Consider the following 13,051-nt stretch of genomic DNA (forward strand, 5'->3'; position numbering starts at 1 on the left):
TCCCAGGTACCTTCTCTGCCTATGTGTTTATACACACTTTTAAATTAGTCAGGGTTCTACTATATGTCATTTCCCCCATTGAACAGTTCCCTGAGACACAGCGTAACTATTTCCCCAGACCATTAAAATAGTTTCCAAAAGCTGCCTTTTAAAAATGGTGAAGTATCCCAAGTGCAGACACCCCACTTGTAAATGTCCATCTCTTATTGTTCTACATTTGGACGGTTTCTGTTTCTGATCTTCCAAATAGCACAGCGGCAGACATCTTCCAATACATCAAGGAATCTGTCCGTAAGTTTTTTTCCCAATAATTTTTTAAAAAAAGTTTTCTCCATTATAGAGAAGTTGGAGAAGGTGGAAGAAATCCCCCCAACCGAGACCTTGGGCATGGAGGGTCAGTTTGATGAGCCCCAGAGTGGACGGCGGCAGATCCTGTTTGCTTTTTTTCCACGAAGCATCAAAACGTAAACACTTCCCGCTTCTTACATGTGCATCCCACCCCTGGGTTAGTGGCCACAGAGGCCTTCCTTCCCCAAGTGGCCAGGCCTGCCCCCGTCCATTACCACGTTTCCTTCCATTCTACATAACATTCTGCCGGACCTGCCTATGCATTATGCTTTTCCCCAAATTTCCGGCCACTTCCTTAGGGCACATTCCCAAGAGTGCAATCAGTGGGCCAAAAGGTAAAAGTCTTTGTAAGGGGTGTCTTTGGCACAGATTTCAAGTTTCCACATTTTTTTTAAAGCCATTTTCGTTTTTTTCCTCACATTGTTTTAATAGCAAACACTCTAGAGCTTACTCTGTGCCAGGCCCTGCTCCATGAGCTTTTATGTGCAGACTAACTCATCCTTGTGATAACCCAGTGAGTAGGCACTGTCATTATGTCCATTTTGCAGATGGGGACCCTGAAGCACAGAGCGGGTGAGTAACTTTCACAAGGTCACACAGCTAGTATGTGAATGAGTTGGGATTTGAAATCAGGACGCTGGCTCCCAGGTTCATGCTCTTAACAATTCTAGGCTGCTGCCCAGAGATGGCCTCCATCTTTTTAACAGTCAAGTCATGCTCATTCTGCAGTATACGTGTCACCATTTATTCAGTCATTACCCAACTGGTGAGCAGTCTCTTCTAATTTTACATCACCACCAGAGGCAGATCCCCGTTTTGTGGTGCCTGGAGCTGTACAATTTGGGGGACCAGCTTTAGGAAAAATGTTACAAATTCAAAAGGTGTAGGGCCTTACAAGGAACAGCACAAGTGGCCGAAACTTAAGGTCCATTAGCAGCACTAGATCTCCATGTGCCATTTTCCAATAATTATGAGGAAAACCTTTAAACACTGGAGGTTTCCACATACCCCACCACCCCGATTCTACTCTTCACATTTCACTGTACTTGTTTTTTGATGTATCTGGGCACCTGTCCACCCCCCATCCGCCCGGTAATGCCTATTGTTTTTTGCGTGTCAAAGGAAGTTGCAGGCGGCAGTTCAGCTTGCAAATCATTTAACTAGAGTTCAGCATTTAAGTCTTTTTTTGTAAAACTCAGACATGAAATGTAATTGTCGTGCAATAAAACACACGTGCCTTTGCCACAGAACCGTTTTTTGCACACATGGGAACAGACGCATTTCCCCAAGCAATAGAACAGCGTGAATTTCCTGAGGACTCTGCCTAATGTCCAGGCTGCAAAATATGCCCTTGAGTAGCTGTGACCACCCCACCCCAACCACATATTTGTTGGATGCTCTGATGCCCACCTCTGGGCATTAAGAGTTTCCTCCTCTCTTCCAGCAGGTTCTCTCAGACTCACTCCCCAGGATGAACTTAATAGGTCAGAGGCCAAGGCTCTAGCTCTTGAGCAGACACGGAGTGGCTTTTATTTTCACCTCAACCTACCACCCCCCACCCAGCGCACCCTCCCCTCCGAGCTCGTTTCTTGTCTGCACAACACTCCTTTTTATTTTTAAGATGGGAGACAGGGAGGAACAGTTCCTTGTCATGATGTTTTACAGATGGTGGAGAGAGGCTCTGACGTTATTCTCTCCCTTCATCCGTTCCTTTTATAAATTACTTGCTCTATTTTTATAAACATCTTTTCCTGGAGAAACCTTCCCAAAGGCCGCAATAAAATATTCAGAGACTAACAGAAAACTAGAAACACTGAACACTTCTGACGAAAGATACCCTATTCAAAGTCAAGAGGACTAGCCTGGGAGAAATGTTATCATGTATGACCGACTTCAGATCCATAATAGAGTGACTACAAGTAAACAAGAAAATGCCAAATGGCCCAGGAGAATGGTCAAAAGGTTTGACCCTGCAGAGAAGAAACTGCCAGGGATTATATGAAGAGATGCTTGACCTCACTGGTGAGCAGGCACAAAACACAGTGCGATCAGACAGCAGGGAAGCTGAGAAAACAAGCGGGCTCCTACGCTGCCAGAGGATAAAAATCGTAGTGGCCTACACAGAGAATTTGGCTGAACCCATTCAATGATCCCGGAGGTAGACTTTTCTTTTAGCCCAGGCTCTTGTCCTACAGACACAAGTGAAATGGCACATGTCATTCCAGTGTCATCAGGAGGGGCAATATGGGCCTGTTTGTGTGAAACTGACACTCGTGTAGCAGAAGTCTATGTAGCTGTGAAAACGAACGAGGAAGCACCATGTGCAAGATACCGAAAGTTCTCTAAGATGCACTAAAATGGAAGTTAGAAACCACATACGGTACTATTCCTGCCAAGACACAGGAAAATAAAAAACAATTCTATTTTCACATTGACATGTAATTAAATAGCGCCACATGGAACATAACAGTATCCCTCATCCCAAACTGCAGTGACAGCCATCGCTGCAGGGAAGTGGGTTTGAATGGACAGCAAAGGATCACGGGTGCGTCGTGGTTCTTGGGTATCTTTATGCCCTGTATCTGACTTACAGTGAGAACAGTCCTTTATTACTTGTAGAATCAAGGTTTCAAAAATATTAAATGGGGAGGGAGGAGGAAAATTACCCCCTTTGATGTGTTTCCACTTCCTCACCTTTAAAACGGGGTAAGTCTAGCCGTCCCTTACGGGACTGCTGTGAGGCTTAATGAGTGACTCCATCTGCTTATAAGCACAGCAGGCACTCGGCAAACGTTAGCTGCTGCCACTACCAATGTGACAGTGCTGTCATCAAGACCTGCCTCTCAGTCACCTGGGGCCAAGAGCGGTGGGCATCCCTCCAGTCAGAAACCCAAGTGTGGACCCTGACCTCCCCTCCCCACCCACCCAGCACGCCAGCCTGGCCCCTCTCCCCATTTTAAGACCTTCCTCTACAGGACTGGCTGCCCACCTTGTCCCTGCGGGACGGGCCCTCTGCCACACCCTGGGTTCTCACCAAGCTTTGGTGGAGATGAAGGTTCTGGAACCTATCCCCTTGTGCACTAGAGGGGGATGGACAGAAAGCTGCCGACAGCAGGGGACAAGTCACACACGAGGCCTAGGGCGTTGGTCAGAAGATGCTTTATTGAAGGGTGGGGACTCCAGCACCCAGCGGCGGTTACAACCTGGGGACAGAGGGAGGCTGAGGGTGAATGAGGGGAGTGTCGGCCCCATGCTCTCACCCACTTTACACCCCACTCTGGTTTGGGCCCTTCTGTTTCCCCTTGGGGACCCTTCCGCCCTGACTCTGGGTTCCAGTGCATCTGGTAGGCTGACACTTAACCACTGGCCAGTTACCATGTTTGGGACAGGCCCAGGGACCCAGCGGACAACTGGGAAGGAGAAGGGGGTGCCACTCACTGGATCTCTCGGAATGCCCGCTTCTCCACAAGCTTCACTTTGTACTTGCGCTTGAACCTGGAAAAGGGAAGAATGGTTAGTGATCGGCAAGCCCACCGATGGCTCCGATGCCTCCCACCGCGGGAGCCCGGCCCTCACTTGGCTCGCTCCCGGGGCTCGATCATGTTTCTCCTCTGGAAGCTCTTGAAACGGTCACGGAGGATGTTGCCCTCAGGCTGTGGGACACAGAAAGGGAGGCGTCAGTGCGCGCCCAGCAGAAACCCGAGGGCCTCTGGCCTCTCCCTGAGATCCGGCCAGGGCTCAGCTCCTGCAGACTCGCTCTCAGCAAAGACCCCCAGCTGGTCTCAGCCTGGCCTGAGCTCATGGGGTGATGGGTGCCGACGGTGGGCTGCCTCTGAGCTGAATTTGGACGAATCCACAAGAAGGAAGCTGGTGAAGAAGTGGGAAAAAGTGCAGGCAGAGGGAACAGCAAGGCACAGGCCAGGGGTCAGAGGAGAGGGGAGCACGGTTGGCTGGAGCCCCGAGGCAGGCCAGACCACGCAGGGCCCATGGCCGAGTGAGGACCTGGGTAATGGGGAGCTGTGGAAAGTTCCGCGAGGGGGGAGGGGGACAGGGTCCATTTTGACTTTTAGGGTCACCCCTCTGGGACCAAAAAGGGCAGGGGCTATAATGGGACCTGGTTGGGAGGAAAGGCCTTCTGAGGGTTACAGGGTCAAACCATCACATCGCCCAGCCCCTCGCCCCTAGGGCCCCCACCTCGGGACCCTGTGCCCTCAGCTCCCAGGCATCAGCCCAACTGGCCCAGCCTGGGAGCAGCCATGGTGTCGCCCACAGCCCCTGGGGGGCACGGGGAGCAAGGATGGGTGTCATCAGTGGGCACAGGGCTCCCCCTACAGCACCACATCACCCCAGATGGGCAAGTACCTTCAGGGTCCTGAGGGAGCCAGAGAGCTCTGAGCTGAGCTGCACGTCGATGTCGGGGGCCTGATACCTGGAGAACAGGGGCAGGGCGTTCAGGAGGCTGGCCTGGCCCAGGGCACAGAGTCCAAAGGCCCTCTTGGGGAAGGCTGGGCTGGGCAGTGGGCCTTCGAGAGCACGGAGCTCTGGGGAACATGGTCCTGCAGGAGGGGGCCAGGCTGAGCAAAGTAGGAAGGCACCAGGACGAGGGATCAGGAGCCCTCCCGCACCCCACCCCAAACCCCCAACCCTCACTTGAGCCGCCCCAGCCTGCGGGGCCTGTCGGCCTCGGCCAGCCGCTGTGCTCGTCGTCGTTCCCGCCGCCGTGCCAGTTCTGCCAGCCGCTGTGCCACCTGCATCTTGATCCCGCGCAGCCTGAAGAGCTCCTGGTGCCGCAGCCGGGCGGCCCGCACCGCAGCCTGCTGGACCCGCTGCACAACAGGTGGAGTCAGAGGCTCAGCCGTGCCCGCCAGCCCTGTGGGGCCACCTCTCCCAGGTCACAACAGGCCAGCTGCTCTAGTTTCTTCACGGGAGAGGTTTTCTGAAACAACCTTTCTTATCCATTTGTTTCTGTCAGTGGTCCGTAAATCCTGGCCCCCCAAAAGCACCAGGGCTGCAGTATCTTGGTCTAGCATGTTCCCCACTGTATCCCCTAAACCCAGAGTGGCGCCTGGAGGGCACTGGGAAATAGGTCTCAGCTGGCAAAGCAACTGCGAGGATCCAAAACAGCACAGAAAAGCAGGCTGCAGGGATGACAGAAAGCAGGCTGAAGACAAAAGAAATCAGGCTGCGGGAGCAGACCCGAGCCCAGTGCTCACCAGCATCCGGGCAGCCTTCTCCCGCTGCCGCTGCCGCTCCGTCTTTTTCTCCACAGCGGCCAGGCGGGCAGGCATAGCGGAGGCCTTGGCCCCTCCGGTGTTGTCGGCTCCAGCCTCGGGCCCCTTGCCCTGGCCCTCACCCAGCCCCCCTTCCTCATCTGACTCCTCCAGCAACCCCTGGCACATCTCCTGGAACGTCGACTCCTGCGGGAGAGGGAGGGTGTCAGAGGCCGGCGAAGGGCAGGCCCCGGGAAGGAGGGGACGATGAGCGGGTGCGGGCTCACCTGGGTGGCAACCTGCTCCGCAGGGGGCAGGGCCAGCTGCCGCTCCAGCTTCTCGGCCTCCTTCTGCCGCTGCAGCTCGACTTCGTGAGCTTCCCAGAGCAGGTTCTGGGAGGGGGCAGGGTCGGGTGAGGACGGAGGCCCCGGGGGGCCTCTCCTTCCCCTCACCCCCCACCCCCACTGCCCCGGCCCCTCCTCTCCCTGGTCCCCCAACTACAGCCTCACCCAGCCCTCCCCACAGCGGCCCTTAACCTCCTGGCTGCCCTACTGGTTCCCTAAAGGACAGTCTGGTCTCCACACACGGTACAGTTTCATTTATATGAAACACCCAGAGCTAGCAAATCCATAGAGACAGGAAGGAGAGTGGCGCCTGCCAAACACGGGGAGCGGCGAGGACTTGGGGGTGACAGCCAATGGGTGTTCTGGGGTGATAAAAATGTTCTAAAATTGTGGTGATGGCTACACAGCTCTATGAATATACCAAAAACCACCGAAATGTGCCCAGTAAGTGGGTGAAACCTATGGCATGGAAAATACCTCTGGCAAAGCAATTATATATTAAAAAGAAAAAAACAACCCACTGTCTGATCTTTCTTCCTTCTCCCCAGCACCCACGCCGCCCACGTCAGTCCTGTGGGGAACAGACTGCACTTAGCGGCCTCCTCCCACATGGACAAGCTCATCGTTTCAATACGGTTTGTTTCTGCAGACACGTTATCAGGTAAAGACCACTGCCTCTACTCCTGGTGAGCTAAGATCCCTCTTACATGGACGACACTGCAGCATTCACGTGTGTCCTGCATCTACTCAAAGATGGCGATTTCTCTCCGGGAACCTGTGCTCCTTGAGGGCAGGGGTTTGTCCCCCTCTGTTCATGACATCTGTGCTCAACAGACGTCTGTGAAATGAACAGTGACTCTCAGCCGGGTTTTCTCACTGCTGAACTACCTCGGCCTCAGATAAGCCTCATTGGTTACGTGGTTGGTCTGCTAACCAGTTAAGTCAGGGGTGTCCAGACTTTTTTCAACGGTTTTCACCAAGGGCCATATGCGGTAAAATACACCAACAGCCGGGCCACTCACTCGAGGTGAAGTACGTATTGCCTCACCGGGTTTAAGTAAACTAAATATATTTTTGGAATTTTCTGCGAGCCAATTAACAATGGATCATGGGCTGCAGTTTGGACACCCCTGAATTAAGTCCTTTTGCACCTACGGCCTGTGAAGTTCCCTAAAGGTGCCACGGTCTCACTCACCTCGGGGTCTCTGCACACGCTGTTCCCCTGCCTGGACTCCCATTCCCCTCTTTCCACAGCAAACTCCTCAGTCTCAGTTCTGTTGCTCCCTCGTCCAGGAAGCCCTCTCTGACCCCCCATCCCAGCCCTGCCCACTCTGGGTTGTCACTGTCTGGGTATAGGTCTGTCTCCCCCACTGGACCATGAGCCCCAGGAGGGCAGGCTCGGGGCTCTCTTGGTCCTGGTGAGTCCCCAGCTCTAAGTGGGCACAGGAAAAGTGCCTGGCAAGGGAATGCCAGCCCGCGGGACTGGTGCTGACTAAGGAGAGGCCCAGCAGGGCTGTGTACCTGGTGGTCCTCAAAGGATGGGTTGTAGGAGGCTCCGGCGGGCGTCACCTCCACGGCAGGTGCCTGGGAGGGCTTGGTGTGGAGATGCGGCGGCCGCTGGAGGAGGAGCAGAACGAGGCAGGGTAAGGCCCGGGGACCCCAGGACTCACCTTCTCACCAGCTCTCGGGCTGGGACTCCAGGCTTGGGAGGCAGCAGAGGCCGGGGTGCAGCCCACAGCCTCCAAGCTGGGAGGTGCCGGGGGGATCCGTGTCTGGAACAACGGACACCTGGGATTCCCGGCAGTGGCATCCCCAGGACGAGCAAGCTCCCTGCAGGCCAGGGCTCTGCCTGCCTTTCCTGGGAAGAGTCTCTGTGACCCCCATGGTGGGCAGGGGTGGGTGACACTGGCAAAAACATGGTTCAGTGTGTCCTGATTTTGGCCATCGTGGCCAGTCACTGAAATCAGCAGCAGTGTCTGTCAGAGCAGGTTACAGCCGATCAAGACACAGTGCAGCCCTCAATCCCCCGGAGAGCTCGTAAGAAACAAAATCCTGGGTTCACCCGGACCCTGCTGATCAGCTGCTCGACAGGCCTCCCTGGTCCCTGCCCGTCTGGCCTCCACCCCAGCCAAAGGCCCTTAGTCTCCGGCAGAGGCCTGGGGGTCACCCTGATGGCCCTGCCCTTGTCCTCTCCCCACATCCATTGCCCTCTAGCTCTGGTGCTTCTGCCTGAGGCCTGTTTGGGGTTGTCCCTCCTCCCACCTCAGGCCCAAGTCCTCAAAGCAGTCAGCAATTCCATCGCTCTCCTGTGGAAAACATCACTGGAATAAAACCCTGAAACCGGAACTGTGCTCCCTGCGGACTCCTCCTCCCACGTCCTCCCCCACTGGCTGCCTCCTCACTGGCTCTGCAGTTCCCTGGCCTGGCGGTTCCCCCGGTCCCTAACCCATCAGTTAGTACCACCTTCCCTAAAGCACGGAGCTCACGCCCTTTTGAAGGGACCACTGGCCAACTGGCTCCAGCACGTGTGTGGACGGGCTCCGAAACCGAGGCTCTACCACCCGAAGGCAGAGCCATCCCCACTGCTCCCGGCCTCCTCCTCCGACCTCTATCAGCCGGGACACCATTTGGACACATTCTCACCTTCACTCCTTTCTTCTTGGTCTGCTCCAGGAAAAACGTGTCCTGGCCAGCCAACGGCCGCTCCAGAGGGTCTGTAGAGGCAGTGAGGGCGGCTGCTGGGGGCTTTTCAGTGTGGGGAACACCCTGGCCTAAGGGGCTCCCTCTGATCCCTCCCCCTTTCATAAGCCCAGGCAAGGGAAGGACTGATTCTCAGACCCCAAGGGGCTTCCAAAGCCAGGCACGAGAGCATCTGGACACGGTCCAGGAGGCAGGAGACCGATGGCTAAGGGGCAGGAGCCGACCCTCAGGAAAGCCCACTCGAGAACGTGGAGCACACATGGGAAAAAGGCACCACTTTGAGTCGCCTGACTCTGCTGAAGATCGTCAAAGCAACAGCCACAGGGCATCCCCCACCCCTTAGACACGGAGCTCTTGTGCAGTGCACAGCCTGCACAACCATGTATGGCAGCCGTGTCCCCACCCACAGGTGACAGCAGAGACACTTACTATCTTTGGCCCAGAGATCGTAGAAGGGCCGCTCCACTGTGTCTTGGGGCCCAGGCTTGGCTTTGGCCACAGGAGGGTTGAGGAGTCGAGCCTGCGCCCTGCGCACATCCCGGGGCACCTCGCCCTGCTTTACCAGCTTCTCCCATAGCTGGTCCTTCCGCTTGAGCTTCTTGGCGTTGGGGACCTGGTGGGCAAGGATGCTGGGGCGGGAAGATGCAGCAAAGGTGAAGTGGGTAAGGCAGAGGCCTGAGAAAGGGCCCAGCTCCTCCCAGTTGAGCCCCCCACCTCTGCCTGCCCCCCACCACTGGGGCAGCTCCTCCTCCAGCACCTCCTGTCCCAAGAGCCCTCCACAGGGTGAACTTTCTCCCGGCCCCTTCTACTCTTCACTCTATCCGGCAGCTTCCGAGAGCATCTCCCCAGATCTCTCTCTAGCCCAGGCCTTTCCCCTAAACCCCAGACCCAACAACACAACAGCCTCTGCGGCCTTTGCCCTGGATGTCGCCCAGGCACCTCGTACACGTACTACCCCCAAAGCCACTTCTACCACACCCTCATCTCAGGGACAGCCCCCTGCCATCACCGAGTCTCCCTTCCCCGCCTTCAGGGGTCAGTCACTAAGCCCTGTCTGATCCACCTCCTGATGGCGGCTCCCATGCATCTCCTCCTCTCCATCCCCAGGCCCCATTCTCACCTGCCTCGGCCCCCTGCCTCACTCCCTCCAATCCATCCTCCAAAGCCCAAATCTGACCCGATCCCTGCCCCCAAGTTACCCTCACCTAGCCCCCTGGCAATTCCTTTAGGACCAGGAAGTGGGGGCTGTTGCACAAAAGGGCACGAGGCCCGAGTCCAGCGGAAAAGAAGGCTGTGGGACTGGCAGGACACTCACTCTTTGGGGGCAGGGATCTTAGATGTGTTCTCAAGGATGAGGTCGATCCGAAGGGGTTTCTTAAGAAGCAGTGACCTCTTCTGGCCTTTGGTCCTTTTCTTGTTCAGCTCTAAGAGTGAGAGAAAGAAGAGGCATCACGCCTCAAGCCTCCTTACATTCCAAGACTCCGCCCCCACCTCAGTACACCTCCATTGGAGCCATCACACCTGCATCCCAGTGGAGACTTGGAAGCCATAGGCTGACCCCGGGCTCCCACCTTAGGACAGAGGCCTAAGGTGTCCAAGCTCTGACCCCCACCACACCCATTCCCTGGGCCAGCTGGATGCAGCCCTGTGCTGGGGACAGAGTCAGATCCACAGCCCTGCACACGAGGGGCTTCCAGACATTCGGGAAGCCACCCCAGAACCAGTAACACTAACGAGGAAGAAAGCTGGTGGCAACACTGAGGCCCAGGGAACTGGACTCGGGCCCCAAGCTGGGCAATTCTCAGCACAACAGTGTTTGCTGCCTTTTACTTAAAGCATACAATCACTTACTTGTTATGCCCTTTAAAAACAAAACAAAACAAAAAACAAACCCTAAAGCAGAATCTATAAACTGACTCTCTTCTGTTCCCCAAAGGGACTTCCTACTGGCCAAAGCAGGCCTTCATTACTTCCTTACCTGCTCACTAGGGCAGGTCTCTGACTTACCTTTGTATCTATAGCCCAGATCAACCCATTTCTGTGAAAATCAACCCCTTTAATAACCCTTTCTTACCTGCTCGCTTGAAGTCTATGTCTGATAGCAGGTCCTTTTACTCTATTTCTGTTCACTGGAACAGGCCCCTTGATTGATCTCATATTGATCATTAAGAGTGGCCTGTTTAAAGCAGTCTGCCTTTTGCTCATTAAAGCTATTTGTTTTCCCATTAAAGCTGACGCCTTGTTTTCTATCCCATTAAAGCAGACTGCCTATTGGTAGTCTGTTTTTCCAGATACTGGCAGAAACACTGACAATCGCTCACTTCTCCACTTGTTTCTGCACATGCCAACCCTGCACTTTGGCAATTTGTGGCAAGCAGGTTAAGACAAGGTTCTCAAGCACTCACTGAAACATATCCTCTACGTCTTATTACAGCGTATCTTATTAACTAAAACTGTAATTCCTTACAGCAGGTCCCTGACGTGCTTTTCTGCAAATTAATGAGACCTGATATTTTGTCTAACCTACTCATCAAGGCAGACCCCTGCTGGCTTTTCTGTGCAGTAAGATCTCTGATACCTCAAAAAGAACTGACTGTTTTCAGTTTCTAGCCTCCTTTCTGTTCATTCCAGATCTTCGTTTACAGTAAAGCCCCTTTTTGGCAGGTGTTTGCCACACAAGCCATTTCATTAACACAGATCCCCTGAGAGGCTGAAGGGGATTAGATCACCACCAGTCATCGCCTTCCAACACCACAAAAGCCTTTCCTCACCTCCATCCTTGGGGCCGGTGTCCACGAAGAAGAGTTTTTCATCGGGGGCCTCTGATACCAAGCCACTGGGAGATGGAAACATAGAATGTCAGCCATAGATATTGGGGAGGGAGCAAGATGCTACGGAAGGACTAGGTTTAACCTCTCTGGGCCCAGCTTTCCTCTTATGCTCATTCAAGCATCCTCTCGCCAGCCTGGGACCCCTCCAGGCTAAAGCCTCTCCCTTCAACTTACAGAACTTAATACTTAAAACGCACCCAACTACAGTGGGTTACATGGGACATACACGCACTAAAAAAATCACAGTACTCGTTTACCTGAATTCTAACTTAACTGGACGCTCTGTATCTGGTAACCCTACCAAGTTCCCAAGCTACCCACCCAGAGTCCCCAACTTATGCTCTCGCTTCCCCAGGTACAGCAGGGACAGGTGCTCCCAGCCCCCCGAAGTCTTCAGGAAACACGCTCGGCCTCGCCACAGGTGGCCCAAATGCCTGAAGTCCCGCCCCACGCACCCGCTCGTGCGCTCCTGCAGCCGCACGTCCTCCAGGAACTGATCAACCTCCAGCCCCAGGGGCTCTTGAGCGAGGCGCCGCCAGCCACGCTTCTTATTTCTTGGGCCTCGCCGCCGCCGCCTCAGCGCCGGGTCCACCGAAGTGGGCCGCAGCCCCAGGAAGCCGGAATCGGCCTCACTTTTCGAGCGGAGCTTGCCGCCGCCGCCACCAGCACCACCGCCACTGCTTCCTGCCGCCATCTTGTTAAAGGAAGACTCCAGACAGTGGCGGCGAAAACCCTGCTCGGGGCATGCGCGCGCAGATATCCCGCCCACTCCCGAGACCCACTTCCGGCGTCTGCCATCTTGGTAAAGTGGCTGGAGCGTCAAAGGGGCGGGGAGTCAACCATCTTGATAAAAGGTAGATGGTTCCTCCCTCCTTTGCAGATTCCTATTGGCGGCGTGTTTTAAGTTCTTGGCTCAGGCCCAATCCAAACTTTCCCAGCCGCTCAGGAATATTTTTTAATCTGAATATTATTTTTAATTTTTTACTTGGTGATTATTTTTAACCTGGTTTTCTTAAAAAGGAAAAATCTGAACCGTCAGTGGCTGATTCAGCACAAGACACGTTCCAATTTCAAAGAACATTTGGCTTCTCAATGTTCCAATCCTAGAATCCTGAAAATCAAAGAGCTTTCGGACTGTCGAGGTTGGAAGCACAGAAATGTATATGCCAGGAATGTAAGAAACATACACTGTAAGAACCCTAGAAGAGCAGACTCAGAATCAATAATCTTGGGCACGCTACTTATTAGTTCTACCTCAATTTTTTCGTCTGTGAGATAGGGAGATAACGGTACATCTGCCTCACAGCTTATTCTGAAGATTAAACGAAATAATATATTTGCATAAAGCGTTTAATAATCGTGCCTGATATCTAAATGTTAGCTATTATTACTGCCTCGCCCCGGAGACTTCATTTTTGAATCAAATCTTAACTGTTTACGAATAAGAAAGGGAGCTCAGAGGCCCTCGGGCCCTGGCAACCACCCATAGGGATCCAGGGCCTCAAGAAGGCCGCTTTGGACTCAAAAAGGAAAAAGGACACGAAGAAAGGCGCCACACAGGGAACCCAGCTGGATCCTTGCGCAGAGTGTTGGGAAGGTGACAGACCCGGGATCGTGG

At 54.2% G+C, this 13,051-nt stretch overlaps 1 protein-coding gene and 1 non-coding gene across 3 annotated transcripts; both read right to left on the reverse strand.

The window, feature by feature from the left end:
• Positions 1–3,491: 3,491 nt before the first annotated feature.
• NOP53 (NOP53 ribosome biogenesis factor) lies at positions 3,492–12,154 on the reverse strand. 2 transcript variants are annotated; one of them, XM_019752661.2, is made up of 13 exons: positions 11,889–12,154; positions 11,374–11,438; positions 9,918–10,026; positions 9,032–9,231; positions 8,546–8,616; positions 7,424–7,519; positions 5,846–5,950; positions 5,562–5,765; positions 4,999–5,174; positions 4,711–4,777; positions 3,925–4,001; positions 3,787–3,843; positions 3,492–3,551 (listed from the first exon to the last, which is right to left on the reverse strand). In XM_019752661.2, the coding sequence occupies exons 1-13, from the start codon at positions 12,125–12,127 to the stop codon at positions 3,545–3,547; spliced, it is 1,473 nt and encodes a 490-aa protein (XP_019608220.2). In that variant the 5' UTR covers positions 12,128–12,154; the 3' UTR covers positions 3,492–3,544. The 2 variants fall into 2 exon arrangements, with proteins under 2 accessions (XP_019608220.2, XP_019608221.2); XM_019752662.2 differs by lacking the exon at positions 3,492–3,551 and having other exon boundaries at positions 3,783–3,843.
• Positions 4,555–4,665, reverse strand: LOC141567784 (small nucleolar RNA SNORD23). Its single transcript, XR_012490613.1, has one exon. It is a non-coding gene; the product is annotated as a small nucleolar RNA SNORD23 (small nucleolar RNA).
• Positions 12,155–13,051: the final 897 nt, after the last annotated feature.

This window comes from Rhinolophus sinicus, linkage group LG11 (assembly GCF_036562045.2).
Source record: "Rhinolophus sinicus isolate RSC01 linkage group LG11, ASM3656204v1, whole genome shotgun sequence".
NCBI lineage: Eukaryota > Metazoa > Chordata > Mammalia > Chiroptera > Rhinolophidae > Rhinolophus > Rhinolophus sinicus.